Source organism: Idiotropiscis lumnitzeri, chromosome 1 (genome assembly GCF_059441095.1).
Source record: "Idiotropiscis lumnitzeri isolate Australia: NSW breed Sydney's pygmy pipehorse chromosome 1, RoL_Ilum_1.0, whole genome shotgun sequence".
Classification (NCBI taxonomy): domain Eukaryota; kingdom Metazoa; phylum Chordata; class Actinopteri; order Syngnathiformes; family Syngnathidae; genus Idiotropiscis; species Idiotropiscis lumnitzeri.
The window spans coordinates 12268423-12286001 of record NC_142391.1 but is presented as its reverse complement, the minus strand read 5'-3'; the positions used below and the strand labels follow the sequence as shown (position 1 = coordinate 12286001).

Sequence of the window (17579 nt, the reverse complement as noted above, 5' to 3'; positions counted from 1 at the left end):
CATAATCATTAAAAAGAACAAGAAGAAAACAATAGAATAGAATAGAATAGAATAGAATATATATTCAGCATAACTGTATTTAGATGGGGAAATTAAATGTATTTGAACAAAAATATGTATTTAAAATAAAATTAAACAACTAATAATATAAATAAATTCTGCATAAAGATTTAACACGCCATGTTCAGTGTACCCAGGCCTTGGACACTATATAAATTAATAAACTAATTTAAATACTGTTAACCCAAACTGATTAATTCCTAGGACATATTTTGAGTTAAAGTGAATTTTTATTGGCGGCAAATGTTAAAATAAGTTAGAGATTTTAAACAAAAGATTTGTTCATCATGGTTCTTTTACTGTTAAAATGATGCGCTAACTTAAAAATGATATAATAACCTAACATAAGTCACTTTTGCCCTACTCATGAGTTCTAAAATTGAATTACATACGTTTGTTTGATTTTGAAGAGGCATGCATCTACTATATTTCATTTCCTTTGCATTATTTCTCAATAGCTTTTTTTTTACATCCTTACATTATGTTGGCATCTATGTAGACGGCAAACAATTTCATTACACAGGGTGAACGTTTGGAAAATATTTCCCAACATTCATGACAATAAACACTTTGCCTCAAAAAATAAAACATGTTTAAAACATCTTTCAAATAAAAAATAATTTGAAGCTCAAAACTGGCAAGGACACAGGAATTCAATTTTACATGTTCGAGTGTCTAACAAAATCATAACTTTGAGGGCATGTGGAGCGTTTTGTTGACCAGTAATAACAGAATATTGTTTTGATTAAGGTGATTTATTTCTTTTGCTTTTTTTAAACAGAGACATAATCACAAAAAAAAAAAGCATCAAGACATTCAATTGTGAAACGGCAGGATTATTTGTGTTACATTACAAACAAGAAACAGCATTAAACACTCGATCAGCACATTGCTTGAGTAAAACGAACAAAGAGATAGCAGTTAACACAGCAGAGGGAAAGGGCAAACATGCTAAACATGAATAAAATATCTAAAAAGAAATCACATGCAGAAACCAGGCTGTAACTGAAATGGCCAGTTCCGTTTCAGCGAGAGAGCTATGCCACTCTTCCGGCTCGACGACTTCCGGCGGAGAAACAGGCTGGATCAGTCTGCAGAGTCACAGTTTTCTAACACGTGTTCTGGCAGCAGGACACTCTTAGAGGTATTTGACCAAGGTAGATCAAGAACATATACATCATTTGATTCAGTGTCTTTGTTTTATCTCACTATAAAAAATAAGTTTAAAAATTAAAGACCCTGAACATGATTGTATTATCGTCACAGTAATTATACCGTATAAGCCTGGCAGTCTTTTATTTTAGAGCAGCATTTGGTTCATCCTCCACAATAAAATCATTTGTAGCCTCATGCATATATACTGATATTTACACGCAATCTGTGCTAATATTCCACTGTGCTGTGCATTCAAACCTGTGTTGTGCTTATAACGCAGTTGGACGGGGACGTTGTAATCATTCATGGCTTCAAACAAGCTGCGCTTAAGTGTGTACTGGTGGACGGAGTGAGAAGTGGATGCAACTTGGCAACTGGATGAAGTGCCTGGGGCTCACATTTCAGCAGGAGAGGCAGCAAACTCGATCACGCTGCCATTCTGATGCAAGAAGAAACAAATGAAAATCAGATCAACAAGAAGCAGGAAGTGGAGACGAGAGGCATTCGAAGTCTTCACACAAAGCACAAATACCACAACAAAGTCACAACACACACAAATGGGCAAGGTTGCATATCCAATATATGCGAGACATGGAAATGATGACTCAAATTACAAGAAAGGCTTCCTCCCACTTTTCAAAAGCATGTCAGGTGAATTCGACACCCTAAATTTCCCATGGGTGTGAATTTGAGTGTTAATGGTTAGCTACTGTGTATATTGTACTTCCTTTTTTTTAACCAGCCACAAAAAAATGTGGTAGAAAATGGTTGGAATCTGGTGCCCATTAATCACGACTAGAAAGTGCTTTAACAATGCAAATGGGTGTGTCATTATGTACAGAAATTATTTTTGACTAACATGCCGCGCAAAACGTTTGAATTTAACATAATTCAAGAATCTATAAGACCTCTTCTGCTAATGCTTCAGGGTCACGGCTAAATTAGTGCCTACCCCTGATGACTTTGGCCGAGACGCAGGGTACACCCTGGACATTTTTGCAGTTAAATCACATTCAGACAAATTTAGTCTTGCATAGTTTGGGAATGAGGGAGGAAACAGGACTACATCGGGGCAAAAAGCCACACAAGCGCAGTCCACACAGAAAGGCCAAATGGGATTTCATTCCAGAAATGTTCGACTGTGAGGGAGCTGTGCAAGCACCATGCTATATAGAACATGAAATTGCCAAATTAAATTTCTGAGGAACATTATCACTAGAGTGCTGGGGGAAAAATCTTTAAACTCGGCTACCTCGGCCATTTTGTGCTAGATAGCATTCAAAATTGGTAGGAATCTGTCATCAAGAAATAGTACTTGAAGGTAAAAGAATATCACTATAATAATGCAGCTGCTGATTTGCTGCTTCAGTTTTTCAAGTTTTTCATTCACTTGCTGGTGCTCTTCATTGTTGTAAGAAGCCACTCATCAACTATTCATTAAAATGTTCATTATAAACATGAAATAAATACTGACTTCTGCACATATTCGAGTTTATAAACTAAACAGCCTAAAACTCTACTCTTTGATTCCTCCACATTTTGCATGGTTTTCCTCCATCTGATGGATTCCTTCAGGGGACCAGAATTCAGATTAATAGATTTAAAACACAGATGCAGAACAGGAGTGGGGTAATGTTCAGAATTAAAACTCAAATCCAAAGTCATGCTTAATGGGATCTCACAATGAAGGGATGAGGAATCACACAAGTTCACTATTTCTTTTACCTCCTCATTCTCATCCTCATCATATTCATTCAATCCTGTCTGAAATCAGGCAGATAGACATGTCATTAAAGAGTTGGAAGTACAAGTATTGTATTATAAGCAGTAGTCTTTAAAAAAGTGTTTACCTTCATTTTATTGTTTAGGATATTTAGTATGAAGGCAGCCACTTCTGGTTTACCAGCAGCGTTGGCCTGGACAAAAAAAAAATGTGCATACTGGGGTTTCTAACAATTTCCAAGAGTATAATTTCAGTGCAATGTAATATCCTCAAACCACCCACCAATTCTATTGCTGTCTGCCCATCATAGCCTGGTTTATTCAGATCAGCTCCAGCGAGACTCCAAATTTCCAGACCCTCCAGGTCGCCACTGACAACCAAGCTAACAAACAACAACAAAACAACAAGTAATGATCACAATTGTTTCCAAAACTTGTCTTGTGGCTTTTTAGTAAACGAGCCCAGCACATTAGGAATGCCAAATTATCACCACCATGCTCTGCAATGTTTTTTTGGGGGGGTTGTTTGTTTTTATTTGACCAGCCATGCTCATAGCTCACAAGGTATGTGTTTGTGACAGTTTAATATGTAAGCATCTTCGACGACAGGGGCACACGATATGGGGGAGTACCAACGCTATGTAGCCAGGGAGCATTCCTCTGGTGAATGGAAGGGCCAGCAAACTGGTTAGGCTTGTGTTAGCTATGTAGGATGGGTTGGTGTGGATCTGACACTCTGTGTGTATGCGCACTTGCGTGTGTGCGTGTGTGTGCGTGTGTGTGGGTGAGACCTGCACAGTTCTGATCCTGCCTCCTCCAACTTGTCTCGGGAAAAGTGGGCTCCCGTCTTCCTCAGGAGCTTGACAACATCCTTGTGCCTATGTCAGAGGATGTCAACATTAGTGTTTTCTTTCCAGAAAGGCACAACTCAATAAAAAAAAAAAATTATTATTATTTTTTACACAACAAAACTGTTGGTGGTGACAAGTAAGAACACGAGCCACGTCGCGCGCATATACCCTAACCGCCCACACAGGAGTCACCAGAAGTGCAACAGTACTGCACAGAAAATTAACAACAGAAACAAAAAGATTTCATCATAGGTCTATGTTGGCACACTGTTAGTTAATCTTTTCAGTCTATGTGGATCTACAGCCAGTATGTATGAACTGTGAAAAACTGTGACTGAGGCTGCAGGACTGGTTCAGAGGCCACGCCCGCATCTCCACACCCGTCTCTTTAAATGACTTTGACGTTTTAATTTCGGTAAAGCGCTCTGCCTGCAATGTTTGAGTATAGACAAATGTGCTGTCACAATTAGAAGCAGCAGAGGAAGGCATGGAATGCAGCAAAGGAGGTGAAGCGATGCTATGAGGACTCTCTCAACCAACAAAGGAAACATGTCGCTGCTTGTAGTGCCAACCGTTAAAAAAAGGGACAGTCATTTGGCACAATTCCAACACATACGTTTTCTCCCTGAGGCTAAAATAAAAGAATATGGGTGGGAAAATTAGACTTTGACAAATATTTGGGGCAATGTCAAGGAATGACAATGATGATATTAATAAACACAGTCTGGACAGGGCATATGACAATTAGCCTAAATAGCTTGAATCATGTATTAACCTTTGTTACTCCCCTTGTTTCTCTGCTCCCATACTGCCAATCATTCTGTGTACGAGCTGCTTCATTGACAGAAGGAACCATTCAGATGACAACAAGTCCTCGGCTTACCTGAAGCGCACAGCATTGCACAAGGGTGTGTCGCCATAGCGATCTTTTGCGTAAACCGTGGCACCAATCGTCAGCAGGTACTGCACCGCTTCCAGATTTCCTTCGCATGCAGCAATATGCAGAGGGGTTCGTCCATCATAGTCGCCCAGACACAAATTACTGCCCTGAGCCATGAGCAGAAAAAGAACATCAGGCGATTCATTCTGTGCTTTAAATTTATTGTCCGGCAATCAATTAACTAAGGAACAATCTATAAGGGTAATGGAGCTTGACAACGTGAACGTGTGCTACACATTAGAGTGTGACTTGCAATTTCTTTTAGGGTTTCTAAGGCCTCGATGTCACCGATCTTTGTGGCTGCACAAGCCAGCGAAGGTGTCAGAGCATCCCTGATGGCCTCCAGCTCCTGTGGAGTGTGGACATGGAAACATGGAAATGAACACACTGCCTTAAGGGCTACAAGGAAATAGAAAGTGGGATATTTTTTTTTAAATATTGAAAAAAGGTAGGGAATAAAGTTAAGCTTATGAAGGCAATATTTGTAGTGGTAGCTTCATAAACGTGCACATGCTCACACACGCAAACACTGTAATTTGTAAACTACAATGCTGATGAATGGCGAGGTCAAGCTTGAAAAAACACTTTTCCAAGTCACAGGCCGTTTTTATTAATAATGCGGCATTGAAATAGTAAAGCTGTGGGTCATTTGTGACAATAGGGTAACACTTGACATTAGTTAGTGGTGTAGTAGCTACCAGCTATAGTTTGACAATGCAATCCAAAAAAGGTGGCTTAAACCCTAACGTTTCCACTCTGAACTGATTACAGTAGAGACACTTTCGGCCCCGTTATTTATTTGGGAATTAGCGACCAGTTCGCAATGCACATGTTTGGTTGTTGGACAACATCAAAACTATAGTAGGAAATTGTAATATTTGGCCTATGTTGAACTCTCAAGTTCATTCAAAATCAAACTTCAACACACAAACAAAAAATAAATCCAATGGAAGTCAGTAACTGCCAGTTAAGCCAAGTTGATCTTAACATCTCCAAATTATATTATTTTATTCTGCATATTCAACATATATACTCTATATTGCTTGTCCGAGAATCTCTCACCTCTTTGCAGCTAATGCTCAAAGACTTGGCGACGACCTGGATGAATCGACTGTCACTCAGACTAAACTTGGCTCCTGCCAAGTCAGCAGTCATCTCACCTCGCAGGTTCTGGCCCATCATCTGTACGCAAAAACATTGGGCATACCGAGCATAATTCTGAGGTCTTTATTTTAGTGTGTTGATTGACTTCACCCGTTGATATACGACCAACCTTTTTCTTGCCCGCCAGATCAAGGTCCGCTTTGGCCAACACATAGGACAGCTTTGATAGGGCAGCCTCTGGAGTCATGTCACCACCAGTTATCAGCCCGGCATCCATCAATACCTAAATTGTGTTTTAGTTTTAACTCATGCCCCAAATATGAAAAAAAAACATTGAGTTTTAGGGCACAACCTTTCCAGTAGCGTAGGAGGTAGACACCGTCCCCCTCAGACACTGCGTGCAGTTTATGATGATGACGCCGGAGTCGGTGGCCTTCTTTAACTCCTCCAACAAGTCAGAGCGGTTATCCGGGCCGTTTCCACTGCCATAGGTCTCCAGAACAACTCCTTCCATGGGTGGCTGCAGGAAAGCCCTCACCTAAAAATTGTGATGAGTGCATTAAAAAAAATGCATAGCAGTTCAGGAGAATGCAGGGTTTTTTTTTTGCAACTCTCTAATGCCCAAACCCATCAACGCTCCTAAAAGCCCATCTGCTGGAGACTCTGCAAGTATTCCAGTCACTGGAAGGCCATGTGCCACATCATTAGCCACGGCATATGATTAGAACAGCAGATGATGGCAGTGTCCGCAAGGAGGGCAATCAATCTGAAGGTGTTCGCAACCGTAAAGTCACTTGGCGAGTGCAGGACAGTTAGCACAAAATATGAGGTGAGGGGCTCTGTAAAATTGGTTACTTTTTTGATGCCATAAGCGCTTTGACAAGAAATATTTGACGCATATTAGCAATGAAGCTCTCGTAGTGCCGACACGGCGACGCACACAAGAGTCTGGTGCCCCATCAAAACGACGCCTCATAAAAAACAGTTAAAGGCTGTAAGAAAGCCTTGATGGTCGTACTGGGCTGCGGGAGCAGATTGAGACCGTAAAGTCACTCTCCTGGCGGCCTCCGAAACGCGAGCTGCAACTAAACGCTTCACTATCAATGCCAAGCCTTCCTCTTTACTGGGTGATTGGTCATGGCCCATAACGCGAACCTATCTGTCTCTGAGCTGAGCTCTGATTGGGTTTACATGAGCAGGAAACTAAGAAGTGGGATAATTGCATCATTAAACTGAAGTTAACATTATTTTATTGCAGTTAGGGCAAACAAGAGTGTCGGAACAGTTTGTCAACTTTGAATAACATTTTGGGAAGGAATTCAAAAGCAACGCTATTACTGCTCTTCTTCTATGAGTAAACTGTCAATTCATCATGCTTTTTATTCCGTAGTAGTTCCAATGAAACATCCATCCATCCTTTATCTGTACCGCTTCTCCTCACTAGGGTCGCAGGGGGGTGCTGGAGCCTCTCCCAGCTGTCTTCAGGCAGTAGGCGGGGGACACCCTGTACTGGTTGCCAGCCAATTGCAGGGCACACAGAGACGAACAACCATCCGCGCTCACACTCATACCTAGGTGCAATTGTAGAGTGTCCAATCAACCTGCAATGCATCTTTTTGGAATGTGGGAGGAAACCGGTGTACCCAGAGGAAACCCACGCAGGCATGGGGAAAACATGCAAACTCCACACAGGAAGGCCAGAGCCGGAATCAAACCCACGGCCACTGCCTTGTGAGGCCAACATGCTAACCAGTCATCCACCGTGACGCTCTCATGAAGCAATAGGGCAAAATAGAATTTGGCCTTGGTGGGTTGTGTTTTATCTTCATCTGTACAAGTTTTTGTCAACACATTAACAGTCCAACTATGGTTTGTACTTTTTTAAAACTTGAGAGGTGTCATAATTTCATCCCAGACCTCCTTAATAGGGCAGCATGTTGGATCACCCACGACATGTGCCAGAGAAAATGAACGGAAGGATTTGGATTGATTTGAGCAGAGCACAAATTAACACAGACATTAAAATGTGAAATTACAAGTTTTAGGCTACTCCAAAAGAGACATACAATATTGAGATTTTCTTTAATAATTTGAAAGAGTTCTCCTGTGTCTAATACCCCTTCAACACAAATTTGGAGGTGATTCAAAGGCTGCTTTCACACCAGCTTCCAGGTAAATTGGATCATTCGAGACTATTAAAGATCGATAAATTACACACAGGAAAGAGGGCCAATAAAAAGTTTAAAAAAAAGACTTAAGATCTTAAATGTCTGCTGAGTAAATTTCTTAAAATTGGAGGAGACTATAGCACGGCAAGCATTGGACACATTAGGGACCACCAGATCAATAGTCACAGGACCACTTACAGTGGCAGCGGTTATTCCTGGGAAAAGCCTCAATAGGCCGACATTCCTGTTGAGGTCAGTGGAGACCTGAAACTTTGCTGTGGTGTTTGCCCTCCAAACCGTGTCCCAGTTTACTGCAGGAAAGGATGACAGGACAGCTAAATCTACTGTACTCGACAACACTTTTGTTCACACATGAGACCGGTCCGTCGTGGCGGCTAACTTACTTGCAATATCAACCTCTGCAGTGGCAAGTGGAGCCAAATTAGGGGACGTGAATGCATTAAAACTCCCAGCATCCACTTTGGTTACACGGTTTCCTCTATAGAGCTTGTTGTAGAAGTACAAGCACACCTGAGGAGAGACAGATGATTTATATTTAAATCGATGCCCTACATTGGCCTTAAGAAGCAAGCACACAAATGGTCATTTAGGATGGAGGGAATACTACACGCATGCACACAAGTATCGTTTTGTCAATCTTATCGGTTGTGAACAAAGGATGGAATTTGTTGCACTTGAACCGTGCATTCAAGATAACGTCAGTGTTGGTCCTGTTCCTGATAATTGCTCTTGAGAGTTACGAAACACAAGTAGATGCATAGAAGCAGTCTCATCAGCCAAGTGGTGCTCTGCATACAAGCACAGCTGCACAATTTAAAGATAGTAATAAAGTAGTTCATGTAGTCATAATAAGTGAGGTTATGGGATTTTTTTTGTTCATCTGGTTTAAATCTTACTACAGTGAACCCTCGCTACTTCGCGGTTCACCTTTCGCGGGTTCAGTGCTTCGCGGGTCTAAAAAATATTCGGGGGCATTGTAGTTTCGCCGAGCGGCACGACGGGGCGCTGGAGCGGTTAGACGGCCGGCGTGCGCCGAAGAAGAGCGTGGGCGAAGAGGAGAGTGGACGAAGAAGAGCACGTTCCCCCGGGCACGATTTGGGGCGACGTTTGGCGCGGTTCGGACCGTACCAGAGCTCCGGCCAGCGTGCGTGGCAGTTAAGCCGAAGAGGAACACCTTCCGCCCGGGCATGAGCGGAGCGCGAGGCTGTCAGTTATGAATGAATAAATGAATAAATAAATAAATGAAGAATGCCACCTTTCATTTCACAGGGCACACCGGACGGCGTACCAGCAGGTAAAAGTCGAAGTAATTAAATAAATACAAAAAGAAGTAATTGAATAAATACAAAAATAATGGCTGGGGAATAAAAAATAATAAGTTTTAATAATATATATATATTTTTTTTTGTTATAACATGAATTTCACTCTCTCTCTCTCTCTACCCGTGTATGTATATATATATATATATATATATATATATATATATATATATATATATTTTTTTTTTTTTTTTTTTTTTTTTAAGCATTTTTGAAGGTGCGCCGCTACTTCGCACTTTTTTTTTAAGCATTTTTGAAGGTGCGCCGCTACTTCGCACTTTTTTTTTTTTAAGCATTTTTGAAGGTGCGCCGCTACTTCGCACTTTTTTTTTAAGCATTTTTGAAGGTGCGCCGCTACTTCGCGGATTTTCAGTTTTCGCGGGTGGTCTCGGTCCCCATTAACCGCGATAACCGAGGATTCACTGTATTTTATTTTAACACACAACAAAATAGTCATAAAATGCAGTCACCAAATGCAGTCATCACCAAAGGCTCACCTCAGGAATGACAAACTGGCCGGCGATCAACAGTGCCCCCAACAGGTTGTCTCTGCCATCATTCCTCATCTCATAGATAGGCACCTGAGGTCAAAGATTCAAGTGAGCCAAGTATTTTGATTCAAAATGTTGGTAATTTTTTTTTTTTTACTGCTTTTACTTGTGAGCCGGTGAGGACGATGGGCTTGCCCAAATGTTCAAGCATGAAAGACAGCGCGGAGGCCGTATAGGCCATGGTGTCTGTGCCGTGAAGGATCACAAAGCCATCATAGCTTTCATAGTTTTCCTGTAAAATAAAATAAGTTCAATTTAAAATCAGGTCAAAACACTTACCGGTAATAATAGGGCAAAATACAATACAATAATAAAATGACTTTTTTTTTTTTTCAAGAATTAAATAGGTGGTGATTTTCAATTGTTTTCAAGTACCTCAATGTCCTTTCCAATTCTCCCCCAGTCATCTGTGGTCATATTGGCCGAGTCCAACAAAGGGCTGTACTCTATAATAGTGTAGATTATCCTCTTCTTGTTTTTACTCAATCTGAAACAGAGACAGAAAAAAATCATTTCATGCCCATTTGAAACCATTCAATAATACAACAAAATTCCTGACTAACATTGTTAGTGTCACCAAAAGTGCAGGAGTTCACTCCAAGCCATATAAAACATGTTAATAAAAGTTGATTGGCTTCACAGTGAAAATGATTATTCTTTGTCACGCACGTTGGCTCTTGTTACATTTTCTTTCAATAAAACTGTGACTTTATGAAGCGGACGAAACTATTTAGCAGAGCCCAAGCAGTGGGGAATCAAAACTTAGATAAAGGAGTGTAAAAAGGAGGATCACATTGCGAGGGAATGGCATCAAATTAGCCATTTTTCTTTTCCGGCAAATGCTTCAACACCCTGTGAGACTGGTACGACATAAAGTGGATGATAGGCTATGCCTTGAGGGTTATTTGGGGAGCCATTTCACTTGAATTGTTGGGCGTGAAGGGTGGATGTACAGTATACATATTAATGTTGCCTTTTAAAGTGGCGTTAACTCGGGTGGGCCCCACCTGTGACACTGGATTTAAAGACGGCATGATAGGCTCATTTTCCTTATAATCTCCCGTTTTAAGAAACAGGGCGGGCACACCCTGCGGATTAGCATGGGCCGCCCTATTATATAGTCCATGAAGACGTTCTGAAAGGAACAGCAGGGGTATGAAGAGGAAAGTCCCAGTCCACCTCTACAGCAATTAGCCTCAAATGCACACAACCCGGGAACAAATGTCGCTGATCTTTGCCATGAAAAGAATGCCATTCAGGACATGGTGCATCTACTTTACTTGCTTGCTTGAGGTGCAGCCCCAAAGCATCAGAATAATCAATGATTATTATAAAAACGTGTGCGTTTATATCAGGCGTGGACAAACTATGGCTCGGGGGCCACATGCGGCCTGTTAAACATTTTAATCCGGCCGCCAAACTTGAAGAAAAATAAATGAATAAACCTTGTTGATGTTTTAGTTTCTAAATACTGTGGTGTGGCAAATACATATATTTTGTTGTAATGATTTTGTTCACTTTCATTTAAAATTAAATGTATTTTTTTTTTCTCAGATGAGGTGAGGTTACCAAAACACTCCACCCATCAGCTCCTGGTCGGGCCCCTTTGTCAAATTTTAGAACCCATTGTGGCCCGCCAATCAAAAGGTTTGCCCACACCTGGTTTAGATACAATATTGTGCAGCTTTTTTTGTTGGTCCATTAAAATGAGATTCGTGTCACAGTTGCATCAGCCCTAAAAAAAAATCACCTCAACTAAGAAAGAATTTTTTTTAAAAGAACCTTTACAGAGTCTTAGGCATTCCCAGGCACTTGCACTACCAAAAACGCTTTCATTAGACTTGCATATGAGCAAACCGTTAGCGCAAATAGAGTATGAACTCTAGCATGAGCATATACAAGTCTTTCATGCTCACCAGCTGGCTGCAAATCTCCAGGGAATGTCATGAAAGCATGCCTGTATATTCATGTCAATGTAGTTTGTACTAGGATGTTAGTTGGTGCAAGTGTGAGAGCATGCAGGCTGGTATACTACGATTATTTTTCAGGAAAGCCCCAAAACGGCATATTTTTCAAAACATTTCATTACATCATCACATAGAACAAGCCATTTCAACACTTTACAAAGGTCAATAATTTGCAAATAAATGAGTTAATAACACCCACATGGGTGGACTGACCAATAGTATAAATTTTTGAAAAAATATAAAATTCACCAAACTGTTACAGATGAAGTTTCGGTCCGACAGCAGTGATATTCGGGCCTCTTATTGTTAACAACTCCGACCAAATTAAGTTTGTGAAGATTTCTCTGAGTGTGATCCTTTTTGTTGATGTACAGGAAATCAATTAATCATGCAGACCAATTGTGCTCCACTTAACTGCAATATAAGGTTTAAGTATGTATTTTTTAAATGGAGTGATTAAATGATACTGACACTTGACTGTTGAAGCAAACTCAAGTTACAATGGATCCTTCTGCGTTGCTGTGTCCTACTGCACTGGGGGGAAACTTGTGACGTGTCCAATAGGGCTTCACAAAACAGCATACGATGTAAGGATTGCACCTTTTAAAATAGTCAATAAGTGTAACCAGGAACAGACAGTTGATCAACACGCATAAAGGATTTTATTTTGTGTTTTTCTGTTAAAGTGGTCTGGAAGGAATCCTGGGAAATGCAATCCAATTAGCTTTTTTAAAGGGCATAAGGATTATTCATTTTAAATAAAGCAATGTAGGGTAACTGAGTTAACTTAATGTACAGTTATTACTGCCCATGTGTGTATAATTAAATCAGTAGCATTAGACCATTAACACTTTGTAGGTGGTCCACACAGCCCATTTTCCTTTTTTTTGTTTCCATGCACATTTTGTAAGGCAAGCAAGTCATGTTGTTTGGGCAGTTTACACAGAGTACAGCCACCCAACCACTCGCAAGGGCAGTGCAAACCAAGTCTACCAAGTATACAGCACCTGTGGAATGGTTGGTCAGAATGAGTGGTCTGCATCCTGTCAAGGCAACAAAAGTCATTAATTAATCACAAAAAAAAAAAAAAAAAACATGACATAAAAATGGTTGGAGACTGTCAGGTTTAACTGCCCTGACGCTTTGTGGGAGAGCTGTTACTAAAGTCGGCTGAGGCCAGAAAGAATCAGGCAAGGTTGTTCTTTTTACCAGCCGCGGCAGGGAGAGAGGGACAGAGAGAGAGAGCAAGCAGTTGACCTGCGCGCGGCTCGGCTCCGAAGGCTCTCTGCCTTCCCGCCCCACCGCCTCTGCTTTTATTAGAACTTGAAGCAGACTCATAACGAAACAGAAACTAACTCCTTTAGAACTTGAAGCAGACTCATAACGAAACAGAAACTAACTCATCATGGCTTAACAGACAACGAGAGTAAGATAACAGAAACTTAATTCATAACGAAAGTTAGATTACACAACAGAAACTTAACTCTGGAGCAAAAATATAGGCGTGTGTGCGTGTGCAATCATTAATGCAATTAGTGTATAAAAACATGATTAGAAATACACAAACTGATTATATAAGGTTACTTGAGGTTATTATGATCTTCATCTTATCTTACAGGGAAACCTGCATGGAAATGTTGACAAAAAGGACCTATGAGCAATTTAGAGTCTTCAATTAACCTAAGAAGCATGCTTTGGGAATTTAATAGGAAAAATAACAATAATAAAATCTCATGCAGACTCAACCTCTGAAGCTTTTTATCTATTAGCACTTCTACTGAATAAATGATAGGCATACATAAATGTTACTTTAGGCACTGCGTTCCATCCATCCCCCCCAAGTCCTCTGGACCGCTTATCCTCACTGGGGTCAAAAGAACATTGGAGCGTATCCCAGGTGACTTTGGGCAAGCCAATCACATGTTCTCACACATAAAGAAACAACCAATCACACATAGGGACAAGTTAGAGCAGGTGTGGGCAAACTACAGCCCGGGGGCCACCTGCGGCCCGTTAAACGTTTTAATCTGGCCCGCCGAACATGAAAAAAATTAAATGAATAAACCTTGTGAATGTTTTATTTTCTAAATACTGTAGTTTTTCAAAGACATATATTATGTTGTAATGCTTTTGTTCACTTTCATTTAAAATGAATTGTATTTTTTTTCTCAGATTAGGTGAGGTTACAGAAACACTCCATCCCTCTGCTCCTGGTCTGTCAAATTTTAGAACCCATTGTGGCCCGCAAATCAAAAAGTTTGCCCACCCCTGATTTAGAGTGTTCAATCAACCTACCATGCATGTTTATGGAATGTGGAAGGAACCCGCAGTAACAGGAGAAAACCCACACAGGGGATGGGAGAATATGATAGCATGATGATTATTAATATTTGTCAACGACTATAGAATAAACCAGTAATCTGGCATATTTAATGCAAGCAAACTGCATACAATTGTTAGACAACGGACAAAAATGCATGGAGAGTACTTTAGGATAATTTCTGCTAAATTTGCAAATTCAGATCTTGGTTAAATTTAATCATCGTGTGACTGTGACTGTTTGTTTTTTTATGGAGGTGGAGCTGGTGACTAAAGAACCTGAGGAGAATTGAATCACCTGAGTGACTGACTCAGAGTCATCTGAGTCCGCAAAATTATCTTTGTTTGCTCCTCCTATGATAAAGTACTAAAAAAAGGTCAAGGGAGCGTGACATACAATAATGATGTTAATTTGTCACTAAAAATTTTAAAATTGCATTGTGTCATCCCCGGGTGGATTACAATAAAAACTGCACTTTTTCTTCCAGGTCGTATTTGTGGGTCCACTTACGGCAGGACTAAGGTGCGCTCGGATCCATAGTAGTCATACATGCAGGTTTGCTGTGCATATGTCTCATCGTGGAGGATGGGCAGCTTACGTAAAATCTGCACAAAGGCGTTTGCTTTCGGAGCAAGAACTGTGGGGGACAAATATGAACACAACTAATTATTGGGCTTTTCTGGAATCTCTCCTATTTACAATATAAGTGTCATACTGCACTCTAGTGGCTCAAGTGAGATCACGACAACATTTAAAACCAGATCTTGAAAAATGAGACACAGCTGATTAGCACGTGAGAGTAAATCATGTGGGTTTAAAACTTCACCCAAACTTGAAGATACTCCATCACGAATGGCTCATAAAATATCAGAATTCAAGCCACACACCTCGGATCAAATAAGATAAATACAAATCGTTAGTCACTGTAAACATTGTCAAATAAAATTCATCGTAGAAAAAGTTGAGCAACTCTCTCAAACTATGACCAGAGTTGCTCTTCAAAGGCAAATCGCACATAAACTACATATAACAGCTACAAATCCATAAAATGTGGATTCTGATTGTTCATGTTTACATATCATTGGCGTTGTCAGAATCCTCGTACCTTCAGAATTATTAATTTTCAGGAGACGCCAAAAGTGCCATGTTTACTCAGCTATTAACATTATGACATCAAATATAACACTTTTAACACTTTATATTGATCAATAATTTATACCAAAAAATGACACCCACACATGTGGACTGACCAATAATATAGATTGGTTATAAAAATATGAGATTTGCCAACTTGAAGCAAAGAGATTTATCCCTGTTTATAAGATTTAGATATTTATAGATCCACTGAATTAAACTTAACTGGCGGTCTGCTTCCTGTTTTGTCAAATTGATTATCTTTAGCCCCCCAAAAAATAATTTCCTCTCAAAATGAACTTATGTCAAGAGCACTATATGATATGCGTGATTGGTGGGTGACCTTGTCTTTACCAGAGAACCTGCGTTATTTGGAAAGACATGCGCCAGATAGACTGTCAATATTTAGTTGTTCATTGAAGCTAGGCTGAGCTGGTGGATTCTTAGGTCAACATTGTTCGTTTTGTCTTTAAAAGCAAATGCTTTTTATTTGTATTGTGATATTTACTCCGCCAAGTAGATAGTTTGTACTTAAAATAATGGGATTCAAATCAACAAATACTCAGCCATCACTTTCGTTTTGAGTAAGGAAAATAGTGATACAATACAACTTTATCTATCTAGCGCATTTCACAACAGCTGGAGCTGTGACAAAGTGCTTTCCAGCGAGTGTAATAAATTAAGTGATGGGTGCACTCTGTAAGCATACATGCGCAATATTAACAATGATTTGACTGTTTGGCACTGCAAAACTATTTGTCAATATTTTGAGTTTGGCACTCCACGTCCAGTCCTGTCTTGTTCTCTCATGTCCTGTTTGTTGTAACTTGCCACATCCTTTCCTCACAGTGTGTATAGTACAAGTCTGCACACAGATCAAATGTGACCACAGACGATGTGTGACATTACTGTTGTCATATAATTTCATGTTATTACAGGAGATAACAACTGCATTAGTCTTTCTTGATTTTGTCCTGTCTTCTTATTTCTGTCTGACTACTCTCAAATTGCGTTGTCAGACTACTTTTCCAATAAATATCCATCTAAATATAAATGATGGATGGAGTACCATGTGTATATCAAAATCACTTGACCAGTTTAGTAATTCACCTGCATGTGATGAGGCAGCCTCGTGTTCGGCAGGACATGACGCCAAGAGGCAGCTAAAAACAGGCTACTAAAAGTGCTAGCGGCTTGACCTTGGCCACCCACGTAAGTGTCGTGTAATCGCAAAGCGGACTATAGTTACCGTTGTCGGTGAGCGTCATCCCGATGGTCCCTCCGGTGTTGATGACCAAGACGCACGCTTCGACCGCACTTGGCGAGCTGGCCAATTCGGTTCCATCGAACGACCCGCAGCTCGTTAGCTGCCTTCTCCGGCACGGATGGACTTGGGAATTTCGAGGCGAGACCACCTCGTTGGATTCGACCGTGTCCAGTTTATGATGGGACAGAGCCCGGGCGAGTGGCGTCAAGAAGGTGTTCGGGGGGGTACTCGCCATGACGAGTGAAGCCAAAGCTGCCGCCGCTGCTACTGAGTGTGTGTCAACCTACGGTGGCCTTTGTACGTCACAATGCACTCTGCAGAAGACCAACAGCCGTGTACGCTGAAACAAAATCTATATTTTAACACTGACAGGTGTAAAGACGATGTTATGCCATGAGCCTACCTCAGACTTGTTGACCTACTAGGAAGCCAATGGGTCAGTTTTATCTGGGGAGTTTACTTTGTGTGTATGTGGGGGGGGGCGATTTGTTCCTGTGACATCACTACTAGGAGGAGTGTCTTTCCTCAACGCGCAGTGACCCACGGCCCTCCTGTACCAAAGCCATTAAACCCTTTTTACATCTTAACAGTGTTACATAATATATCTGCTATGTAGTTTTGCCTATTCAAAAGAACGTTTCAAATACAGTTTTTCTTCCGATTCTATAAGCAATTCAGAACGTTAACGTAATTTCGCTTGGGACTAGTGACGTCACTTTCTCATTCAAGCGAATGGCATTTGATAGTTACTTGGTATGCAATACTAAGAACTGCATTTTCTTTATGTTGTAATATTAATAATTGCATGTCAATATAGTATCATATATTTCGTCAATACAGATAAATAAATACATTTTAGTAATACATATATTAGTCTCAACAGGAAGTTGTACAATTCATTCCCAGATATCCGCGCTGTGAATTACATCTATCTATAATTGAAATGTTGATAGATGGAACTCCAGCGTCATTTTTCCTGTTCAAAATAGCTATAATTCC

General features: G+C 40.5%; 1 protein-coding gene across 4 annotated transcripts; it reads right to left on the bottom strand.

Annotated features, from left to right (window-relative positions):
• Positions 1-796: 796 nt before the first annotated feature.
• aspg (asparaginase homolog (S. cerevisiae)) lies at positions 797-17012 on the bottom strand. Of its 4 annotated transcripts, XM_088317378.1 has the most exons (18): positions 16563-17012; positions 14690-14816; positions 12867-12902; positions 10268-10379; positions 9999-10124; positions 9839-9922; positions 8405-8531; positions 8199-8311; positions 6185-6370; positions 6002-6115; positions 5791-5910; positions 4982-5077; positions 4672-4835; positions 3729-3815; positions 3221-3320; positions 3066-3131; positions 2941-2979; positions 797-1654 (listed from the first exon to the last, which is right to left on the bottom strand). In XM_088317378.1, exons 1-18 carry the CDS (start codon positions 16813-16815, stop codon positions 1610-1612), a joined length of 1995 nt encoding a protein of 664 aa, XP_088173504.1. In that variant the 5' UTR covers positions 16816-17012; the 3' UTR covers positions 797-1609. The 4 variants fall into 4 exon arrangements, with proteins under 4 accessions (XP_088173504.1, XP_088173521.1, XP_088173512.1 ...); XM_088317395.1 differs by lacking the exon at positions 2941-2979; XM_088317386.1 differs by lacking the exon at positions 12867-12902.
• Positions 17013-17579: the final 567 nt, after the last annotated feature.